At 23.9% G+C, this 25831-nt stretch overlaps 4 protein-coding genes across 4 annotated transcripts; all 4 read right to left on the bottom strand.

The window, feature by feature from the left end:
• Positions 1 to 11997: 11997 nt before the first annotated feature.
• VNE69_08096 (uncharacterized protein) lies at positions 11998 to 12267 on the bottom strand (the record flags this gene model as incomplete). Its single annotated transcript, XM_065474412.1, has 1 exon — positions 11998 to 12267. The coding sequence occupies one exon, from the start codon at positions 12265 to 12267 to the stop codon at positions 11998 to 12000; it is 270 nt and encodes an 89-aa protein (XP_065330484.1).
• A 538-nt stretch (positions 12268 to 12805) lies between these two features.
• VNE69_08095 (uncharacterized protein) lies at positions 12806 to 13441 on the bottom strand (the record flags this gene model as incomplete). The annotated part of the gene is made up of 1 exon (XM_065474411.1): positions 12806 to 13441. The coding sequence occupies one exon, from the start codon at positions 13439 to 13441 to the stop codon at positions 12806 to 12808; it is 636 nt and encodes a 211-aa protein (XP_065330483.1).
• A 1908-nt stretch (positions 13442 to 15349) lies between these two features.
• VNE69_08094 (uncharacterized protein) lies at positions 15350 to 15987 on the bottom strand (the record flags this gene model as incomplete). Its single annotated transcript, XM_065474410.1, has 3 exons — positions 15350 to 15710; positions 15749 to 15825; positions 15877 to 15987. The coding sequence occupies 3 exons, from the start codon at positions 15985 to 15987 to the stop codon at positions 15350 to 15352; spliced, it is 549 nt and encodes a 182-aa protein (XP_065330482.1).
• An 8056-nt stretch (positions 15988 to 24043) lies between these two features.
• VNE69_08093 (uncharacterized protein) lies at positions 24044 to 24538 on the bottom strand (the record flags this gene model as incomplete). Its single annotated transcript, XM_065474409.1, has 1 exon — positions 24044 to 24538. The coding sequence occupies one exon, from the start codon at positions 24536 to 24538 to the stop codon at positions 24044 to 24046; it is 495 nt and encodes a 164-aa protein (XP_065330481.1).
• Positions 24539 to 25831: the final 1293 nt, after the last annotated feature.

Here is a 25831-nt window from a genome sequence, read left to right as displayed (position 1 = left end):
TACACGTTATACCATCACTATATGTTTTATTGAAAATTAGTTTGGAATATATTTAATTATTATTTTGAGAATTTCTCACCAAACATATAATAGATTTTTATGAAATTGTGAGCTTTTACGAGTGTTCTCCAGCTTTTTGGTTTTGCTAGTTGCTTTCAGGCTATCGAAGTTTATTCTTTACAAAAAAAACCTTTACGCAATAAAATCATATGGCTACTAGTTTTCTGGCATTCCGAGAATAATTTTAGTAAGTTAAAGGTTTATTTGGTCTTTTCATGTCCTTCTATATTGATAAGCCTTAAAGTCTATAGGCGGAACATGCTGTACGTTCACTCCTCCTTAACATTACTAAAAACGGAGAATCTGATTTGTCAAAATATTTTTTTTTTGTCTCAAAAGTAATATCAGTACTGCAGGGAATCTGTCCTTTGTAAAAATATTCAAATCCTGAGAAACAGAATTATTTGCGTTTTTTGTTTTGTTTGTTAATTTAATATAACTTTACGATAAAATATTTTTGCCTTATTCAGTAATAATTTCAAGACCATCTTTTGATGATTTTTTTTGGTCTAAACCGTAACATTTGCATATCAATTTTTTAATATATTTATGAACAACATAACATTATTGAATAATTACATTTTACATGATGAAAATTCCATTGATTTACATTTTAAAGTGTTAGTCTTTAAAACTTTAAAGCTCATTTTTAATACAATAAACAATACATAATTCAACATAGGAAATTTTGTATAGGATTTAACCAAAATGCAATAATTCCCTAGACTTAATTGATTCAATTAAAACCATAATGAAATGTATATTATAGGATAACTCAATAATAATAGTTTATAAGAACATAAAACAAAAAATTAAAATACTTAGTTTTATTGTTTATTCCTTAGAAACATTTTTAGATTACTCAATCTCGCTTTACTTCCATTATAAAGGCGGTAAAATGTATATGAGGGTATTTTAATCAGCTTTTTAGAAATAAATAGGATATTAGAGGATATGATTGCACTTATTGATCTCACCTTGAATAGAACAGAGAAAATACGAGAGGAAATGCTTTTCAATGCACAAGAGATATGATGTCTCAATTTAATATAATTCTGATAGATGAATTTTTTAGATCTTACTATATTAATATATTCACTTTCGGATAAATTGATTAGTTTTTCTGTTTCAGTCTTATCTCTTGAATTATTAAAAAAAGCAATAAACACTAGATCTTCCTTCCTAATTATACATATTTTCTTGATAAAATTTTCCTGTAATTTATACTGGAAAGTTGTACTCATATTCTTTTCTGAAGAAGCATAAGCGAAGGTCCATGCTAAGAGTGAAAGAGCTAATTTGAAAATTGCGAACATTGTTTTTACTGTGATTTTTTTATTTTTATATATTATCCTGAAACGTTTTATAATTGTAAGAAATATATATTTAAAAAATTATTAATTAAATATTATATTAGTGATTTATCAATTTTAAATTTTTTATTCCTGATACATAGAATGTTTTGTTTGAGAAATGTTTTGAATACAAACAAATTTTATAATTATTTTTTATGGAATAACTTTTTTACCATACTTTTATATTAAATTTTTTTCATTTTTTGATTTTAAGATCACATTGATCCTGATAAAAAGTTATCAATTCATAAAATTGTCAATTTTTGATTATTTAATTCACAATCTTATTATTCTGTAAATATCTTTTACAAAGTGTAACTTAGAGGAAAGAAAAATTAGAACTTGTTTTCAATTGTTTTTACCAATAAAACTTTTATTAGTATTATTTATCATCACTCCTACCGCACAAATTAATTGAATTTTAGTTTACATAACATGGGAGTTATCAAAGCAATATCTGAGTGAAAGATGAAACATTGTAACAAAGAGGCACAGGAGCTTTATCTAGTTCTCTAAGAAATATAATCTATATTTTAACCATATATGGTGTCTATTGAATGATATTGGTGAATGTATATTCCTTGAATTTTCATTTGTTTTTAAACAATAAACCCATAGATTGGCATATTAATAAAGCAATAACCACAAAATAATTTACAATGTTAAAACTTCACTATTACTTAACATACATAATAAATCATAACAACTCAAGTATCTATTCACTCTGATTTATAAAAATTTCTTTTCCATAAAATGAACTTTTTTGTGTGAAGCTTATATTTCTTATTTATACTGCTTTCATAAAATGCCTAACCCTTATTAAGAAATGTTTGTTTGTTGTTTATAAAAACCTAATTATTGATCATACAAAAACATGAAAAAAGTTTTTTATAATTATATCATCAGGACTCAAGAGCTGCTAAATATTTTACACGTTTGACATTTCTCAATGTTTAAATATTTAAAACTTTTATATTTTACCTTCAAGCAATGTTGAAGAAAAAGACTAAAAACCAAATAAATATTCTAATATCGACAAATTATAATTGAAACAAATGCTTTTAAGTTTATATTATGCGCAGAATGCTTTATTAAATTCAGAAACATTTGTTTTTTGCAGCAACGAGTTGTTGAAGTTTTATCTTTCTAATTACGTGATTTGAGGAGACAAAACCAACATATTTTATCTATCTTTTGTCTTCAGATTCTTTTCTGTATTATACGAATTTTGTTTTCTTTACCACAATTTACGAATCGGGCTTGATCATTTGCACATTTTCAAGGCCACTAAACATGTGAAATGATTGTTACATTAAATATGTTATTATTTATATAAGTTGTATTTTGTTATTTATTTTTAGAACAATAATAATTATAATAGTTTAAAAATATTTTTCTTAAAATTAATTCAAAGAAAAAGATAATATAGATTCTCCATTAATACTTCAACATCAAAATTTTATCGACTTATTTGTTGTGTTAGAGATTTTACTTTCCGATTTAATCTATGTAATATTATTGGATGCTTTTTTCTTATCTGATATACAATAAAAGTAAATTTATATAATATAATCACAATTTGGAACTGCGATGTATTTCGAGGTATAAATATATGCGCAGCAACTTGTTAATTCATGGACCATCGATTAATATCAAAGCTTACATCCAAATGAGAATTATAACAATTTACAAGAGAGGATCTCCTTTAAACAGAGACAGGGACACATGTAGAGAGATATGGAACCAGAACATAGAAGGGGCAGCTAGAAGGTGTGTGGCCAGATAACGTGCATGGCAGGAGATAAACTGAGAAAACAAACTTAGTTTTAAAAAAAATTATATTTCAAATTTAAAATTTCGAGTTATGATTATAATTTGCTTATCAAGATTTTATTAATTCGTGTTATCATAACAAGAATTTGAAGATACCGAAGATTTAGATAAAAAATACCATAGAAACACATAAATTTCGCCAGGTATATATTTCTTTGGGGATAGCACAAAAGAAGCTGATACTTTTTGAGTTGTAAAATTGTTTTATATAAACATAAATTTGCAATGGTTACATAGTTGTATAAGATTAAAATTTTATGGAAGCTTTAAAATAAATGATAACATATTTTTTAATAATTAACATTTGTTAAATTAATACTATTTGATGTGCTAATTAAAAGAATTTGAAACTAATAAACATTAATATAATCTATTAAATGTGCGAACTATAATTACTATGATCTAAAATTATTTTTGATTTGGCAATATCGTGATTGAAAAGTATTAAAGCTTAATAAAAAATTTATTTAATTTTATGCTTTTATGATGCTCTATAAATTTTTTCCAACTATATATGACTATCGTATATGCAATAAATTCCTCGAGAAGACCACTAAAGTAATTAGAGGGAATATCGGAAAAAAAAAACGAAATGACTTTTCTCATGGGCTCATGATAATATTAAAAAAACTAAATATATAATTTTCAAATGTATTATTTAATTAGATAAGATAGATTTTTTACCCCAAGGAAAATGATTTATATTTAACCAATTTAAGTTAGACATCGTCTTTGATCCATCAAATATAAGTTTCTCACTGGTTGAAAATTTTTTTATTATACCTTTTCTAGATTCCATATATTCAATGAAGTATGTCTTTTTAATGTCTAGTTGAATGGTTGTTTTTAATATAACATCATTATATATAAAATTATCATATAATTTTTTCTGCATTTTTTTACTATTGCATTGTACTATCTTAAATAGATTTAGCTTATCATCTAAAGTGATAGTTTAAAATTATACGGCTTAGTACTTGTTCCTTCCTTTGATCTTTTATCATAAATATTTATAATTTCACATACACAATCTTTTTCAATTAATTCAGTAATCATATATATGTAATTTTGGCGAAATTTGACTATGCCGATGTATATATCCACATATTCATTGTTCAATGGAACCACTAATAAAGTGTCAGAACAATTTATGTATAAAAATGAAAAAATAAAGCAAATCATAAGGATATATAAAATTTTCATAATATACTAAAAAGTTATTTCTAATAAATATATTTCTTTCTATATAAAGTATTTTACGTATAGAAATTATAAGTTTTTGGTGTTTAATTTAAAATTTTAAATTTCGAAGTAGATATTGGAATTTGACATCTTATTGGAACTTTTAATAATTAAATAATGACAGGCCGTTAAAATATTTTATTGCAATCTGATTTACGTTTGACTAAGACAAAAAATATAAAATTTTACATTGGAAACAAACATTAAACTTACACTCTTATTAGATCTATTTTTTGGAATTTTATGTTATATAAAATAATTTTTATTTAAGAGCTTCTTTTTATCTTCTTTTACGGCCAAAAACCACTTTAGTCCCCCCCTTACATATATAAATACAATTTTTCAAAAAATATCCCTGATTTTTGAAATTCGAAGCGGACAGAACGGAAGGGAGAAAATATAAAATTTATAAAGTAGTATATAATAGTTATAATAAGTTCTATTTTGACCATATTACATGTAAAACATAATATAAAACAATTATAAAAATTATTTTTTATTAATTGTGCTTAAATAGATGTCTAATTAGAAAAAAAGAAAATTATTTTCTTCTGTCATTATTATCATATTTCCGTGTTGAAACTTATGTTTTTCTTCCATTTATGATGTTAAATACAGATTTTAGGTTTGGTTCTTATTATTTTAAGTATTTTAGGTAATTGATTGTTTTTTATAAACAAATGAAGAGGAAAATTCATATTTATGTATTTTTAATCATTCATATATATTATATAAGATTAAAATTATGAATTTTAAAGATAAACTGCTATAAGATTAATTTAATTTATTAATATAGAAAAAAATTTCTTATTGATTTTTTATTATTACATTATAACATAGTTATGTTATTATTTATTATACATATTCAATAATATATCTTTTTATTATACAAATTTATGTATAATAAGTAGAGGATTTGATCAAGTCAGAACTATAATGAAATATTAAGGAAATTGAAAAAATAAAAAAAATAATTTGTTTATTTTTGGTTATTATGTTGTTTTATTAGATTTTATTTTTTTTTTGGATTTTTCTCCTTCCCGTTCTGTCCGTTTCGAATTTCAAAAATCAGGGATATTTTTTGAAAATTTGTATTTATATATGTAAGGGGGGGACTAAAGTGGGAAAGCTCCTCTTTTACAATACAATTCAACATTAACTTTGATTGTCATCGAATGAAATTTCTGATTTTATTAAGTTCTATAGTAAAGTTCTTAAAGGTTATTCTGAGCGCTTATTATATTAAATTCCTATATTTATTTGTTCAAAGCTATTTTCATATTGCGTCAATTGAAGAATATAAATTGAATAAAAAAAATCGAGTGCTTTTGGAAACAGCAGAAAAAAAATTTTTTAAATTATTATTATGGATTTGCTGTTGTATTAAAAACTCACCTTGTGTGACGAAAAGGCATAACAACAAATATATTTAAGAGGCAAAATAAAGTATTTTTTATAAATTAAACACAAAGAATAAGTCTTTCATATGTTGATAAAGTTATAAAAAAATAAATTCTCTCAATGTTTTATTTCAATTTTATCGTTAATATAACAATATAGAATTATAAATTTTTATATTGTCTAACATTTAAGAAAGATGAAGAAACAATAAATTTTATGAAGTTTTTACATCCGAAATTAGTCTAAACGGAAAGAACTGAAGAATATACACTTTAGAATCTTTTTTTTTATTTGGGTAATACCTTTACATGTATATTTTCAGCGTTTTTGATTAGAATGAAAATAATATAAATTATGATGTTAAGCATTTAGGATCTGAAATTTGTAGTTACAAACGAGTGGACTTTGTTATGAAGTATGTCTTAATCTAAAGATTTTTAAAATAAATATTTGAATAATCTATCACAAATTATCCTTTTAAATTGTATTTAGCTAAATATTTGCATCGTGTTAGTGTATTCCGATAAAAATGTGGTAAGGCGGTAGTAATCATCTAAGGTATTGTTTTGTGTTTTAAAAATAAAGATAAAAAATACAATAAACCAGTACATTTACCTCACGTTAAGCATTTTATACCGTTTTTTATAAATTAAGACTAAGAACATGAATCATAAGTACTATCTTAAAAGAAACAGAGTATCTGATTTAAATCTTATTTTTTATGTCATTAAAGATTTCAAGATAAAATTATTTTACTTTTTAAATTTTTATTCAAATACCTTATACTTGATAAAATAAGCATTTTTCTAGAATAGACAAATACAAAATTCATGATCTATAAATATTATTTCACAACCAAACTATTTAGAAGTGTATTTTTTATCTATATATACAGAAAAAATGAGCATTTACTTTTATTGATCTTCAAAACACTACCACAGAATAAAAAAATTTAATTTTTTATAATAATCAACTAATCAATAAAATTATTATATTAACAGAATTACATGAATTATATTGGATTGAGATTAAAAAAATCTTATTATAATTGTTTCGAAGTTTATTTTTGAATTTTTCGTGTCAATGATTAATTTAATTCTTTCTAAAAATTTAAAGATATTCCCCAATAACAACTTAATGAAATATACTGTCAAATATTTTTGAGAATTATAAATCAAATTAAAAGCAAATGATTATTTGATTCAGTATAAATTTCTATTGACAAAAACCATTTTACTAAATATATATATATATATATAAAAAAATTTGACGTTCGGTGCCCATGATTTTATTTTGCTTTAAATTATTATGTATATATTGTTCCGACATATTATATATTTCTAAAGATACTAAAAAAGATGTATGTAATGTTTACTTAGCTTTGGACAATGTTTTACATGAAGACATGTACACAAGATTTTGCTTAATCAGCAAGCTAAATATGCCAGAAACCGATAAAAGATTACAGAAAAATTGTGATTTAAAATTTGAAAGAGAAAGAAATCCATATATATATCATTTCAAGGCAATAACTTCAGAAGAAAGAAAAAATACTATAATTTTTATAGATCATCTTCGATATTACAATAGAGTATGTTGTGATTATGTAAATTATTTTGAAAAAAGCAACATTATATTAAAAGCAACATTTACTATTAACGAATTACATGGGCAAATTTTATATATTGCTGGAATACATGAAGACTTGAATATGAAATTTTGTAAGTATTAAAAAAGCGTAAATTTTACATTATGGGGCGAGTTTAATCTAGGAAAACTAATATGGTTAAATTTTTATAGTACTTTTTCCGATGATTTTACTTCTAGAGCTTTTCTAACTTATTTTAATGATTCCTATAGACTTGAAAAAAAATTAAATTTTTTCAAAAATAAAAAATAAATTTTTATGTAAAAGAATCGTCTCTAATATTGGAAAAACGCAAAGCCTAAAAACTTCATTAAATTAAATTTTTACAACATATAAAAACGAAATAATACTTTTTTTAAGTAATTAAAAAAGTAAAATTCTATTACTTATATAAATATATACAACTACCACGAATTATCAATCGATTTAAATGTAATAGAGTCGTTACAAATATAAACTTTTAACTTCCTTTTCCTAAACAAAATGTTTTTAATTATGCCGTTTCGGACGAAAAATTATTATCATTTCTATTATTATGGTTTCAAATGGCCCTTCTGTTAATGCAAAGACAAAATACGCCTGACATATTAAATCTTTATATTGTCATTTTAAGTGTGGTATTATAAATACCACAAAATATTTATTTTTATTTTATCAATTTTCCCTTTTTGGAAAATAGACCATTCGACCGGTCTATTCCAAAAATCGAATATTTATTTCTTTTTTGCCCTGACCCCCACCGGATCATGAAACAAAAACGAACATTACCCTTGGGAACATAGACCAAGGAAGGGCTACCAAGCCAGGGATCAGTATCCCGTAACAGATGCCCAACGAGGCTTATTCAATAACAATAAAATCATTAATTACATCGAACTATATTTATCCAGAGGTAGCTCCTCTGGACTACGCCATTAAGGTATTTTTTGTAATGTGCTTCTATTTTGAGCTTTATTGTTTGTACTCTATGTAATTACTCAAAATTAGTCTCAACGCATCAAATTAAAACTGTTTTAATTAAAATTTATTTAGAGAAACCATCTGGGTTACCAATTGCATGTATATATGCATATTAATCTATCATTCTGCAACCAAAATATAAAAGATCAAAATTAATGATATATAATGAAAATTTCTTACTCAATTCGTCCTTAAAAGAATTTTCATGTATAGCATTACAGATGGTTTATATTTTTTGTTCTAATACAATTTTTAATCTTTTATTTCGATAGTTTTTAGATAACAAGTTCATGTTAAAACATTATTATCATAAAATTTGGTTTTCTAAATTATAAACATATCACTACCAATTGGATATAATTACGCATGCAATTTTTTATTTACATTTGTTTTAATTTTGAATTTATATTAAATAATTTTACATAAGCATTGCACAGGCATATTTAAATTTTTCTATGTCATAGTAGTAACGCCCCATCAAAACAAAAAAACATGATAACATTTTAATTATATATAGCGAATAATGTTGTAGTAACTTATATAATACTTTACATTGAAATCTTTACAAATAAGCTAGATAATTTGGCTTCTAGTGTTTTGTATCTTTTATAATATCAGCACCTTTCCTCAAATATTTGATTCTTTCTTTAGTATATATGTGTGTAAAAAAACTTCTTTAAATGAGAAAGTATATATTAACAGTAATTACTTTTCATTTTAATATTAATAATTTCTATTGTCAGCGTTATCTGTAATAATAATAATTCAAAATGCTTTTAAATTTTTTTATAATGTAAATAATTGATTCATTATAAAATATTACTTTATTTTATACAAAAATTTTATGATACAAATACGTCTTAAACTTTAAGTTTTATCAGTATTTAATTTCTTATAAAAATTAATATAGAGTTAATGTATTTAATGATGCGTAAATGGGAATTAAAAGTTAATTGAGTAACAAGTATTATTTTGTTTTTAATATTGAAAGTTGATGTAAATATTGTCCCTTTTTCATCCAGTTATTTTCGATTTTTATTTTTTAAGCATTTCGATAAAAAATAATATTTCTTAGGGAAAAATTTGATCAAACATACAGTTCATCTAAAATATAAAAAATACTAATAAAACTAACGAAAAATAAATTTGCGGTATTATTTTAAACAGATTTAAATTATGTAATAAAAAAACTAATATTATTAGAAAATCTACATAAAGAAATTAAAAACGATTTTTTTAAAAAATTTTAATATTAAAGCTCGATGTAAATTTATCTGCATAATCAGGTTTTATGGTTATGTTCTCAATTTTTCACAATATCTGTAACAATTCTTGGTATACAACACCTTACTATTTCTATAGACCAACGAACAAAATTTTATTTCATACATATTCTGTAATTTTCGTGACTTGGTATAATATCTGAGTCATTATAATTCAAATCTTAAATGTAAACTTACTGAAATATTTGATTTATTCTTTGCTTTAAAGTTCTATAACGCAAATCAAAGTTTTTTATGTTCAAGCCATTATATCATAAAATTTTAAATCATTTTCAAATAGAAATTATATGCTTTTTAAAAATTTTAAACAAACAAAGACCTAGTTGTATTCAGAAGATCAATAAAATATGATTTTTTGGGATCAATTGATACTCTTGATTTATTATTTTGTTGTATAAACAAAATAATTTCTCGGATACATTTGTTCTTCACCATAAGAGTTGAATGTCATAATAAATACATAAGTATTTCCTAATATATTACGTTTTTTGTTTTGTACCATGAGTAATGTATGGATAATCTTCTTTTTATCTTTCTTATGGCGTGTTTATTATTTAATAATCATCATTTTTTCAATCAATACAGTGATAAAATATATAGTCTGAAAATATTACCTAAAAAGATTAAGTATATATCTAAACAGTTAGTATATTTAGCCACCAAGAATAGAGTTAGAGAGTAATTTCAGATCAAAAACCTAAATAAAAAGATAATAATTTGTGTTTTAACTAAATTAGATATAATAAGAAATAGACCGAAATTATTAAAAAATTTTATCGCATATTTTACAAATACATTGAATATTTTAGTCGTTTTATTTATTTATATACGACTATTTTTCAGATTAGAAGCAGAATATTTTTAAATTATCACGAAATCATTTGATAATTAGATATTAAGTTTATAAAAAAAACAAAGTCAAATGAATAATTTATTTATCACATAAAATAAAATAATATTAAAATTTATATTGTTTTAACAAATTAAAAACAAATATTAGGCTATATAAATATCTATATAAATACTTTTTTGTATTCTTTAAAAAAACAATGTTTGTATTTGTACAAAAAATAGCTATGGTTTAAGCCTTGCTTTAAGTTTTATACTTATTATCCAGCTTTTTTTTAGCAAATTATCAAAGAATTTATCTAGAAAGGACAATTTTAATTTATGGTTTTTCACCATAATGCTTATAACGAATTATGTATAAAGGAATGACACAAGTCTTTATTCAGCAATCTATTGAAATATTGAATATATTTGTGAAGAATAAATCTTCATTTGACTTTTATAACACGGCCCTATCGTTAAATAAAGCACATAGATGTTTTTTAAAGCAAAAAATAAAAAAAAGTACCCAGACTAAGTTCTTCCTAAATGTGAGTTTGGGCTAGTATAAAAGCAAAATATCAATTATGAAAACCTTTACAATTTAAAGTCTTTAAAATATCTTTTTATTAGATCTTAGAACTGTATAATATACGATTAATACAACTTTAAAAAAGAAAACCCCAAGTAAAATTTGTTTAGCACGACTCTTTTCCTTTTCTAGTTTGTTTTTTTCGTCTTCATTTTTAACATTATTCTTTTCTTAATCTTTTATATCTTTCTTGTATTCATTTGTAAAATTTTTCTCTCCACTAAAGTTTACATTTTCAACTCGTTAAGGAGAAAAAGCCATATCTGGCATTACAACATTTACAAGCTCTTTATAATTTGAGTTAAAAAGAACTATCGTTTCGCTCATACAATTTTATATCTTTATCTGTTAATATATCATCAGGTATAAATATTTTTTTCAGTATAGGTAATTCCATTACAATGTTTTAAGTCACTATTTCTCGCGCTGTTTCTCTAACAAAATTTTTTATTTCTGTAAAATTGTCTGTAGAAATGAGACAATTTATTTCGTTGTAATTCGTAATCGACAACTTACATTCATAGTCATCAAAATTTTTTTCTTTTGCTCAATAACTATTATTAACTGTAGAACAATACTTATTATTTCTAAATCATCTTTTAAATTAATAAATTTATTTAGTATAAATAAATTATCTCTATGTAAAGAGGGGACACTAAAATTTTTTCTATTGTCGGCGGACTATAAAAACCTAACCAAATGATTTCATATAGCCTATGTTATCCGTCAAATCTTTTTTTTTACTTGTTTAATAAAAAAACAAAATGGACTTTTAGTAATATTCAAAAAATCAAATCAATATGCCTTTTTTGCATCAAGTACAAATGTCTTTTTTAATATAACATTGCCGCTATAAACTAAATCGACAAGATTGGTTTCTTTATAATGCATAACCCTATAATCTGATAAAGTTTTCTTTACACTTTGTTTTTCTTCTGAACTTATCGGTTTAAAAAAATAAGGCTTAGTCTTTCTTCCATTTTCTGATCTTTTATCGTAGGTACTTACAACTCCATCTACAATGTCTTCATCGAGTAGTTCAGTTATTAGAAATGTTGAATACATTTCTTGGGTAAGTACATCATTCAATGAAATGTATAGATCAACATTTTCATCGTCTTTTGGAACTAAAAACAAAGGGTCAGTACATATTGTAACATATATAAACAAGAATGAAGGTACAATAAGGGCACTAAGAACCCCATAATATATTTAAATTAAAAAAATTATATTAGATATTGATGGGTAAAATAATATTAAATTTTTATTATAAAAAATCGGTTTGAACAAAAAATAAATAATTTTTTGTAGAAATATCAAAATTGGAAATATAATAATCGTTAAATGTCAAAATTAGAATAGATAAAAAAAATATTTTGAATTTATATTTAAAATATTATTTTATGTGTTTGACATATTTACCTGGTATGTATTTTTGTTTTAAAGATTAACAATGCTATTGTGTGATTAAAATTTCAAATTGATTTAATAGACGGATAAAAGAATCTACGACAAAATATTATATAAATTGTAAATATTATTGAGAAAGTAAATTTTTTTACAACTAAATTATATTAAAATGATAAAATTTAATAATTTTTTACTATTCCATATAGAATGTTTCATCAAGTTCTGATAGAACAAAGTTAGCGTTTAATTCCAACTCTTCTAATTGACGATTTATGTGTTCACTGTATGCCCTAGGAATGCATACAGAAAAGTTTTTATCAAAGCTTGAAATAGTTCGCAATTTAAATTCGTATATATTTCGATGTTGACTTAACTTGAGGCTTCTACTAGTTATCCAATATTCAAGGTTATAATCAGGAGAGATTTTATTTAATGTTATGTAAAATCTTTCATTTATATCAAATGGAAATTTCGCTCTTAATATAACTTGACTATCGCAAAGTAATTCAACAAGTTTCAAAACACTTTCCTTACTTTCACTGTAATTTTTTTTCAAATCCTTTTCAAATATTTGTCTATCGTCGTGCATTAACGGAGTGAGAAGATGCTGAGTATCTTTTACAATTAATTTGTAATTGTTATTTCTAATAAGTTTAGCTTTATGAAATTCATAGGAATTCGAAATTTCAAAAATATGATATGGTGAATAGTTGTCTCCGTTAATTTCATTGTTAAAACCTATGTAAATTTCAAAATCAACATCTTTTCTATCAATAAACATAATGCCAGTGCAAAGACTATGTAAAAATGGAAAACAAAATAACATCATGGGGCACTAAAGGATTTTGCATTTATAAAAGAATAAATTAAATATTAAATTAAAATTTGTTTTCTTATGTAAAAATTTTAATTTTTTTCATATATATAATAAAAAATATAAATTATAAGTTTATATATAGTTTGCCAAATTTCTTCAGATTGATAAATTAAAAAACGTCAATATTTTTTTACACTTGATTTTTATTTAATATGAATTAAAAATATATAACAAAGGTCAGTTAATTTATTCAATAAAAAAAGTTTTTAATGTCAAAAATAATCGAATATAGTTATTAACTTCTTTAAAGTCCTTTTGCGAATAAGAAGTCAAATTATCTTGAGAATTTTAATATATAAATTACAATCTAGTGATTTTGCAAAACGACAAACATGAAAAAGTTATTTTTTTTTATCGTCTTATAATATTTCATGAGAAACTTACGGAAAATCGTATCTTTGTAGTTTAATTAAATTTTTTGACATTTTACAAACAAAAATACATAAAAAACGTATCAACTTAAATAACAAAAGCAATTGAAATTATGCTTCTTCGTTTAGTCTATTCCACAAAAATAGTTTTTATTAAACAAAATGAGAACATTTATGATTATGAACAAATGTATACGATTTTTGCCATATAATTAAACCCGATAAAATTGCTCATAAGATAATAATAAATATTATGCAAGTACATAAATACTCCGAAAGAAAACTTAAGTACCATATATAAATCTACTACACTAATTATAGGATTAACATACTATATATTCAGAACGATGTGTAAGATTTTATATATTTTTATATATTTATAATTTGAAATGGTATAAAATGTGTTTCAAATGTTTGCAATTACATAAATTTGTTAAATTACGCATCCTCACTATTTTTGTTCTATAATATTTCACTAACTCATTTTTTACCGCTAAACTAAATTTAAAGAACGGAAATTAATAATCGTAAGAAATTATAAAAATAACCATGTTAAAGCATGAGGTGATATGTATTCGAAAAAGTAACTTATATAACATTTTTTATATATTTTACACCGATATATGACACATGACATTCTTGAGGAACTCTAGAGTTGCAGAGGAGCTGTAAAATGCTAATACTTTAGTCATAATTGTCAAATGACTAAGATGTTATTTTTATACATGATTTATCGTAAACTAACAATGGATAAAATCAAGAGACTTTAGCAATATCCAACATTCCAAATATGGTTTTATCAATAATTATATAAACATCCCTCTACAAGATGATACATGTGATCGAGCGGAAAAATATAACTATAAAAAAAGGCATTTTTAAGCTCGAAATTGAAGATGAAAAAAATAACAAAAAATCTTTAAATTAATATATTTATACAAGTTTGGATGACATGTCGTCGACCAGAAGTCAGCTCGTGCCACAGTGTATATTACTTCTCGTTCTATAATTTTTCTTTCATAATTTGAAAAAAAATAAGCAGAAATTTCCATCTAACTGTCTTTAACTCAAGTATAAAACAGAAAATTTTATAAAGAATATCATAAAATAATGACGATATATGCTAATAAACAAAACTATTGAAAATTATTGTTTAAGACAAAATAATACGATATTTAGAAAATTTATGTACAGATTAAAATAGATTCTAAGAAACAAACAAGCTAAAATGTAATATTAAGATAATTTTTGAATTCTGTTTTAATTTTAAAGTGAATTATTTTCTTATAAGCTTAAATTGCGGATTGAGTTGTTACGTAAAAACATTTTTTAATAAGTTTCTATTAAATTCACAGAAAAAAAAAATTTAAAAAATAAATCTCCCAATGGTTTTTTATAAAAACAAGAAGGATATTTATATAAAGCAAATAATACTCAAAAAACTTTAATAAAAAACCTAAATTTCTATAAACCCACGTTATATTGTTTCTTACATCGAAAAATACTCCATTTGGTACGCAATTATTTCTTGTTCGTGAATTTCTTCATTTCTTCTCATTATATATGATTGAGTTGCCAAGTATTTCTTGTAGACCTGGGGGAGAATAATTATAAATTGTCTATCAACCTTATTGGTTATACATAGTCTTAATTCGTATATATCTTTGTTTGGATTTAACTTAAGGCCTCTACTTGACAAACAATATTCAAGAGTATTTTCAAGTGATATTTTCTTTGCTGTTATATAAAATTGTTCTTTTAAATCGTATGGAAATATAGTTTTTAATACAACTTTAGCATTCACAAGTTTGAAAGCAAGAGAAAGTTCTTCATCGCTTTGATAATCAATCCTTAATAATTTTTTATCAAATGCTTTTTATCCTTATACCTCAGTGGTAAAAAATTGCAAGATTTAGGGGGTTGAATTAAATGTTTATTTTTTCTTTCTGATTTCTCTAATTCAAACTTATTTGATTCAGTTATTTCAAAAATATATTAAGATGATATTTGCTCGACATTTATTTCTTTATCTGTACCAATGTAAATTTCGGAATTTGAATCTTTTCGAATAATAAAAAGTATGTCAGTACATAGGAATTCTAATAGATGAAAAGAAAATAAAATCATGGGGTTCGTCGTTTTTTGGATTTATAAATAGTATAAAATAAGAATTAAATTAAAAATAATGATATTTCCATAGATCCATAATATATAAAAGTTAAAATACGATTATAAAAAATTATGTATTTATATACCGTTTGGCATATTTCTCAAAACTTGATAAATTAAAAACGTCAAAACAAATTTAATTTTTATCTACGAATTTACTAATTAAATATTTTAGATATATCTGAATAAAAAGCATTTCGATATGACTTAAAATCATAATTTTTAATATAAGTATTTGACATTTTAAGATAAAAATAAAATTTACTTAAATAAGATCAAAATTATATCAAGAAAAACACATAAATTCCACAGTATAATGTCAAACCCATTTACAAAACTGAGACGATTTTTATAAAATAGTCTAAAAATTAAAGTTCTTAGTATCGCGAATTTCTAATAATTTTCTATATCAGGTAAGCATTTATTTATTTTGTAAATATAATTTGAATCATATTCAACATCATGTTATAGAATAATTTACTGGGGTTAAAATTTACATTATTGATCTAAACTTAAAATTATTAATTTGTTCTAATCCTAATATAAAAGTAAAAAAACCTATAATCAGTACGAGAAACAAATACGTATTAAAAGTACTATAATTTTTATCAATCCTATTTTTGTTTCTTGCTTGAAAGTCGAAGCAGCATAATATAGATATCTAAAGAACTCAAAATAGTAATCATTTCCCTATTAATAAAACGTAAAACACCTTTTTATCGATGCAAAATATCGAATTTCGATATAATGTTGCTAAGGCTTTTCACTCAATTAAAGTTAGAAAGACATCGTGCATACTATAACCATTATCGCGTACAGAAACATTAAGCATATATTATTTAATATCTAATTAATCAGGAGCATCACAACGTCTAGAAGTTTATTGAACTGGCCTATTTTGTATTAGTCTTCCTCATATTCAATTCTGTGAAGAAGTCGATGTGTTATCATTTGTGTTTAGTATTACTGCGATATGTTTTTTTTTGACCCAATATGAGTGGTTTCATGAGAACTTACTTTTTTATTTATCGCATATCTTGTATATACATAGAAAACAATAGGGTGCACCTAACAATGTTCTATTTTTTTTCTTAGTCTATTAACTGTATTAAAACATTAACATTTACTATAATTTGGCTGTTCTGAGAAGTTTGTTAAAGAAGTTAATGTTATGTAAAAAATGTTTGATTTTTTTAAATAAACTCTTCTATTTTAGATAAATACTCCAATATTTGTAATTAGCTCTTATGCCAATAAAAAAAACATCGTATTTCGAGAAAGAATCATTTATAAATGTTTAATACTTTACTCATATTGATTAAAGCTATTGCAAATAATAAAATTCATATTCGTGCTTTACCACTATTTTTCTATAGATTTTATAAAAAGTTGAATTTTAATTTGCCATTTACAAGCCTCCAGAAAAATATATTTTAAATGCTAAAAACTAGATAGAATTTTAAAAAACAGAAATTATTTAATCTTAAAATAGATTTTAAATAAGTAATAGCGTTAAATGAAAAGATTTAAGGAATCTGATAGACTAAAACTACATCGTCAATGCTTTGTTCTATTTAAATGCAAATTTCTAAATATGACTACATGGCAAACATATCTACAAATAGCTGCAACGTTGTCGTCCATAGAATAATGTTGTTTCAATTTACTTAAAAAACACCCATACCATGAACAAAAGTTTTTCTGATATAATTCTATAAATTCAAGTGATTTTTTTTTACCACATTTAATCTATAAATCATAATTTTTATAAAAGGGTATCCATTATCGACATAAAACTACGAGTTTGGGGAAAAATATAGTTACTCACAAACTGAAACATCTTGCTGTTGGTGTATTACAGTTAATTTTTCAAAATCGAACCGTTCCCGCTTTTTTGATACTTTATGCTCAACAGTTTTTGTTTGCTAAAAAACTAACATCTTAATTTTGTTCTTTAGATAGAAAACTAATAACGTAGAATTTAATTCAAAAAAAAAAGTAATTATTCTTTTCCACCTTTGGTTTTGTACCATATAATTAAAAATTTTAATAACAACTTTTTATTCGATTACGAGACAAAAAGCTTTATATTTGCTATTTAACACAAAAAAGATTTGTTACTAATATTGTTAAAAATCCACACAATCTCCAACAAAAAATTTCTTAAAAATGATTTTAAATAAAATGTTATATGCAATCAAAAAAGAGTAGAATTTTTTTTCGTATAAAAAATATTACAAGCTTTCATATTTTTTCAAATTATTTTTTTTTTGATGAAATAAAAATTTCATCTCAACCCGAAAATATATCAAAACAATTGCAAAATTTTTTTTTCTTGATACAAAATGTTAGTTTCGTCTTAGTTTATTTTTATAGTTATTTTCTTCATTCTCTAAACTATCAATTACGTGGATTAAATAATCAGTTAATTTTATAAACTTGATATACAAATTTGAAATTTTATACTTTTCATCAGTTTTAGCGATAATGAAAATTAAAAAAAAAATCATCTTGAAAAAAAATTAAAATTTTTTATTAATTTTAGCTTGTAACTATTGACAATTAATGTATTTAGTTTTTCTAATATTTGACGTAAATTAAACCAAATTCCTATCGTACTTTTTTCTTTACTTTCGGTGCTTCACCTATGTCTGAAAACTATTTTATAAACTATCATTACAATTGTGATAATGAAAAAAATTTTACAGAGGATTTTATATCATAGATGTACAAGTTAATCAATATCTTTAGTATCTAGTACTTTCCTGTAACGGATTATAAAGTATTTTTTTGGAAGTTTATAATCAACACGTTTATCAAAAATATCTAACCATTCTAGTTCAAATAAGCTTTTTGATTCGTGAAAGTGTAATTTCGAATTTACTATGAAAGCATCATCCGGTATTACAGAATTATATTTTCCATGTTCTAAGTAATATACCTTTTTATCTTCAGTTGTAATAGTAGTTTTAAGTATATCTGTACCATTGTAGAACAAATTTATAATGTTCATCAGTTCGACATTATTATTTGCAACAGAACTTAACATTTTATGAATATACATTCCCTCTTTTAATGTTATAGGCAGAAAGTAATGCGTCTTATATTTTCTTCCTATAAGGATTTTATGATTGAACGTATTAATTGATTTAAAATTATAATCATCGTCCATTTCAGAAATTGAATAGGTAGTGTTTTTTTCTTCATCTGCTAAACTTATGTAAACATCTACGAATTTATCATCTCTTTGTACCATAAACATGGCCTCAATAGAAAAAATATATTGCAGATTAAAAAGAATCAATATCATGGGGTTTCACTTTTTTCATATATATATATATATATATATATTTACTTTTATATTGAACAATTCATTTAAAAGTTTATTACTTTTAAATATTTGTTCCTAAGATCATAAAATTAACTTATAACGACTATGCAAAATTAATATTGTCAAATTAAATTTGTTACAAAATGGGGTTGTTTTTTTAAACGTGATAATATGATACAACGTAGCTTGGAAATATCATTTAATGATTAAGTTGTACTAAGTTTTAATGCTTTAAAAAAAATATTTAACTGGTTCGTATTCGACGTTCCATAAACTAATGCTTAAAGCAACAGGATTCATCTTTTGAACTATAAATTATATATGCAGAATAGGTTTAATATGATTAATTATCAAATTTATCAGAATTTATAAAAATTAAATATATTGCCAATTTAATATCATTTTTAAACTTTTAACATAAACACTTGTAGAAATTTATACCTGCTATTTGTAAAGTATTAGAACATTTACAGCATGCCATGAAATAAAAAGGAAAAATTCATATTAGATGGCGAACAATTCAGGGCCAAAATTGTTTAAAAATACCCCCTTTTGACAAGAACAAATTATGAAATAAAAGCAAATGATAAGGAAAAACTGCCATTTAATTTAATAAAGAAACGTTTTAGATTTGTTATTTAATCATTTAAAGACAATGAAATGAGCACACAATAAAAGTTAATTGAATAATGTGTAAATAACTATTCTTATTTTCAACATACTTTTTTTTATAAACTGCAAATTAATCTTTTGAAGCCGAATCAATCATATATGGTACATGAAGTCATCATATTATTTAATACGTAGTAATATAGGATATAATTAAAAAACGATATCGTATAATAGCTAGGTCAAATATATTAAAATGTAATCATAGTAAACATGAATAATAAAGAATATACATTTCATTTGAAAAATATAAATCTATAATGAATAATTAGTATTACGAAGTATCTGATAGTGTGTTTAGTTTTTGTGAATAGTTAGACGGACATCTATGTTAATAATAATTTTTGGCAATATAGAAAAACAATCGAGTCTCTACCACTTTTCCATTTAAATTCGTGTGTTTTGATTCTATTATTTCATATATTATCTTCCAAGTTTATCTCAATTTATAAAAAAAATTATATACAACAAAGTTCTGTAACAATGTCTACTTATACTAGAACATGGTACATATAAAAAAAAATTATAAAAAAAATTTAATAATATCTAAAGGCATTCTGGCAAAAACATTAACAGTTTTTTGTCATATTGTGATAATTGTTAAGCTTTATATCTACAAAAAAATCAAATTTTATTGTAGATTAATCATTTTTTATCTTTAAAATATAATTTACGCGTTAAGAATTTAACACTATTTTTCCTTATATGATATGTTTAAAGAGTTAATTTTCAAATCATTTTGACCCTGAATTTTTTGACACTTAAATAATTTTGCCATATATAAATATATAATTTATTTGGGTATAATATTCAGCTTATTAATTTTTTGTCACAAGATACGCTTACAGTCTCATCTGGCAGTTCCAGGACTTCCTTCCGAGATTCACTCATTGGGCTCTCGAAAACCCCTTCCTGATCTGTATCAAGCCCATGTCTGGCTGGCATAAAAGGCTTTCTAAAGTCATTTTAAGGACTCTTGGCTGTATATATGCTGGCGTTCTGGGTTCTAATCTGAGCACTTTGATATGCGTACGGTGAAAATAAGTTACTATTCCATCACACGTCATCACATAAGAAATAATTTTCTGCTTGTATTTATAGAGAGAAGGCACATGATTTGCGAGCAAGTCGTATTTATGTTTCTTTTCTGTTTCTACTGCATGGATGTTGTTAAAACTTGTGATACTAACTTTACAACGATCACTTCTTTCCTCAACTTGTCTACAATTAGTATATCAGGCTTGTAATACTTTATTTTGATACTTGAATGTATCCTACTGTCGACTCGTATCTCAATATACTCATTAGCTACACACTCCTGGACTGAATGATTTCTAATTCTTTTGGCATGGGATAGATAATACGTCTTACACAACTGTAGGTGGGTGCATCGCAGTGCCTCATTTTGCCGTCTTAAGTAATCATGTGAAAGCATACGATCACATTGAGTGGCCATATGATCTACTTTCTTTCCATATTATGGCAGTGTGGGCATTTTATCCGTTTCTCTAAGAAAATATTTCGGTCCTGTAATGCACATAAATTGCCTTCCTCCCTCGGGCTCATATTTCCTTTTGTGAGCCACATGGCAGCCTGTTTTATATCAATAAGTGGATCGTCTCTTGGTCTAAATATCTTTGAATGGTTTGTTTTTATTTTTATATCGCTATAAAGAGATTCGGTTTGAGCCTCTATTAATATTTTAGCAGTTACGTTTTCCTTAAGTTTATATTTCTCTTTTATATATCCTTCTATGGTGGATAGATATGTGTAGCCAGTTTTCTTGGAGTGGAAAATCGCTTTGCGTCTTAGAATAGTGCAAATTTATCTAAAAATATTCATTTTTGGACAAGTACTAATGTTGTCATTGTTTTCAGTTTTCTAATATTCACTGTAAAATACTGGGGTTTATAAATTAGTGACGCAAAAGAAGATATACTAATTTAATGATGTTTTATGTCATTAGATCTTATCGCATTTTTCTTTCAATATTCATAAGATACATAATTATAATTGATGTAATATTTATTTAATCATTTAATTTTTTTTACTATATTTGATTAAACATTAATACTTTTTTATTGAAATCGAACAATCCAACCATATTTTAGATATTTGTAGATAAATCCTGAAGTTGTAAATATTTAGACCGGCACTTAATATAAAGTTATTATATATTAATAATTTTAAGCATCGTTATTCATAAATTCATGGTCTTTCGGCTGTCGAATATTCAATTTTTTTGGGTATAAAATAAAACAGGGGGGAAATGATAGCCGTTTGAATCATACGTAGATTAATAAAAGTTAAGATTGACTTGTTCACGTTATTTTATAGTTTTTGTTTCTCTTCATCTCCTTAAAGGTATATTTCTTCACTGAACCTTCGATAAACAAAAAGTTTTATTTTAAAAATTTTTAAATTATGTATACGTAGAATGACGTTTTTTTACTAATTGTAATATTTGGACACCACTACATTTATATCATCATATATGGTATTATTGTTTCATGATTATGTATTATGCCAGGTTTTTTGCAAAAATAAAACATTTCTTAATATTTATTTCAGAAAAGTATGATTTGATTTTTTTATCTTCAGCTTTCTCTATTGATATGAATCTAGAAGATGTGCATCTAATAATACCTTAAAATATATTTTTAATCATAGTGTTTGCAGAGATCACATATCTACTCTCATTTACTTTGCTTATGGCTATATTGCCTATTATATAACTACGTATTTTTTCTGACTTATTATCTACATTTATACATAATAAAGTTTACGTTAAATCGAAAGAATTTTCACATATGAATACGTATAATATATATAATGCTTTCAATTTGATTATTTTACGTCTACAAATATGATACATAGTGCGACATTGCGTTTTCAACAGGATATATTTCAGCTCGTGAATATATTATCTTTGAATCTGTCCCGATTCTCCAGATTCCATGAAGTGTTCGATACTAAAAATTTATTGTAATTGACCATAAACAACTTACCCCTAATTGAGATGGTTATATTTAAATCAAACAATTAATTTTATTTCCATTGTGTTATTCCTATAAAAATCATAAAGTACCCGAAGTTATAATATAATGTTAGTTTTTTATATATTTTACAATTGCAACAATTCATAACTTTTGTAATAGTATTTGTAATACAATATCATATTATATATAAGCACTTGCGTCAGTGATTATGTTACGAAAACTTTAGATTGTCAGGTATATATAATTTTTGGCTAAAAATTATAGTAAGCTTTTGACTCAAAATCTTAATTATTTTCCGCATTTGTTGTTTGAGATAGTAGTTGACGCTAAAAACAATAGTCACATACTTGAAAATATTAACTAAGACGTAAAGAAATTTTTTTTATGCATGAAGTTAAATTTTTGCATATATATAATTTAAGAGTATTACATAAAGGTACATCATATATTTACTGCAATAATGACTTTACACAATATCATAAATTTATTAAATATTATAGTTGTTTGACTGGAGCGTCTTGGTTACCGCAAACCATGAAATGCATCGATGAAGTCTTAATGTACGAAATTAAAAGAATTTATTTTATTTCTTGTTCTGGACAAAGTTCTTGAAGTATATCTTTAGAATATAAAAGATCGGGAGATCTCGTGAGTGATAAAAAAAAGTAATTCTAATAATCTAAACTTACAAAGATGCATATGAAGACTAAAAATTAGGCATAAATGAGAAAAAATGTGCTTCATAAACTACAATTTTTATTGATTATTTGACTTTGTAAAAAAGAGCTTTATTTTTTCAATGATGTTAAACATACTTAAATATTTTAACCTCCAGTTTATACACACGTATTAAAATTTATCCTTGAAATATTATTGTTCATTTTATTAACTTATATTAAAAAATTTAAAAATAAAATTTATAAAAACTGTACTAAATTATAGAAATCATGCGTAAATGAAATTTAATTTATAAATTTAAAAAAGCAAATAAAGAAATATTAGAAAAGTTATTGCTTTATTCTCTGATTTCTTTGTGAACTTTTAACACTTTCTCAAACCCATGTTTGGACACTTTATAGACCCATTCAAATGTTTTAGAACGCATTTTTATATGTTTATAAGACCATGCTAATGTATTAGTGAACAAGAACGAAATTTTTGATCGAAATTTGGAAAATATAGATGAAATACTCGACCACACATTTCTTGTTGCAGAAAAAATCCTATCTTTTAGCCTCGAAATATTCTCATAGACGACTTTTTGTAATCTTATGAAGTGTTCAGACAATTGCTTTGTAAATTTGTCCTTTGGCTTTGGTGACTTCCAATCTAATGGGAAATTAACTAGAAGCACATACATTTGATCACCCGATTTAACCACACTTATTTCTTCTTCTTTGTGCTCTTGTGTTACTTCTAAAATAGTTATCCCAATACCTATGTCTGTAGGAATATAGGCAAGCTTCCGAATGCTGACTGTTTTTTTTAAATAGAGGAATGCAAATAACATGTTTATTTACATAAAATTTTATATTTATATTTATTTCTGAAACAAATTGTGTACAAAAACAGAAGTAAATATATAAAAAATTCTTAATAATGATCATATTAGTGATTTATCAAATTTAATTTTTCATTTTTCTAATAATTATGATTCAAGTGTTTCAGGTGTGTTTAGGTGTAAACACAAAAAAATAAACTGGTAAATTGTGGTTAACAATATAATTTATGTACTTTTAAAAAAAAAATTTTTACATTTTTTTTAAAATTTTAAGCCGTCAAAATGATTTGATATGCTTGATATCAAAGTCCATATCAGTCGAATAAGTTTTAATCTTTATTTTAATATGTAGAATGTATTTTGGACAATGTGTTGGTGAATCAACAAACAAAAAAAAATACTCATTTTCAATGAAATTGATTCTAACATTACATTTCAGGATCATGTATACAATCAATCACATATCAACCTTTCATAATTATCAATGTAACTGAATAAATTTTTATTGTTTCGCAGTTCATCTTTCTGCATTGAATTAATAATAGAATTTTACAGACAAACAAAATAAAACAAATTGTTTGAACAAATTGCAAGCTTAATGCTTGATATTACAAACTTTTTTCCAATATATATGCATCAGAAGCCATTTAAGACTTTGGTAATATCCTAAAATGATTCTATTTAGAAAACACTATTAAGTTTATAATATATATATATATATAAATATTTGAAATAACAGAGCTTTGCATTTAAAATTATAAATATTCTAACGAAAATAAATTTCTGTTAACATTTAATTTATATAATTTACTTATTATTGTACTAAAATAAAAAATAATGACAAATTTGATTACTATATCATTAAACTCTTGTGTATTTAGGCATATATACCATAATATGAAAAATATATTTTATATTAAGCTTCATAAGATAAAAAAAATATTTTATGTATAATTTAAAATTAGAATTAACAAAAAATGCATGATTAATAAAATCACTATAAAACTATATATTAACAAGATCTATTTTGATATATTGATATTTTCCTAAGGTTTAACAGAATTGTTTGCATGTGTGAATTTTTCTGTTATGTGTATTTCAATTCATTGTGTTCATACACCAAGAACTTTGTTTTCTACAAACAAACTATTTTGGTCTATATTTTTCATACAAGGATAAATAGCATAAAATGGAACCTTGTGCATGTTTCGCTTTAGAAGTGCCATATTTATTTGTTGTCTTAAAGCTACGTTATTTTAACCTTGTCTGAATGCCACCTTACGACAAGCAATAATGTAGATT

Source organism: Vairimorpha necatrix, chromosome 8, assembly GCF_036630325.1.
Source record: "Vairimorpha necatrix chromosome 8, complete sequence".
Classification (NCBI taxonomy): Eukaryota; Fungi; Microsporidia; family Nosematidae; genus Vairimorpha; species Vairimorpha necatrix.
Note: the sequence above shows the minus strand (reverse complement) of the source record. Positions and strands in the feature narration are given on the sequence as shown.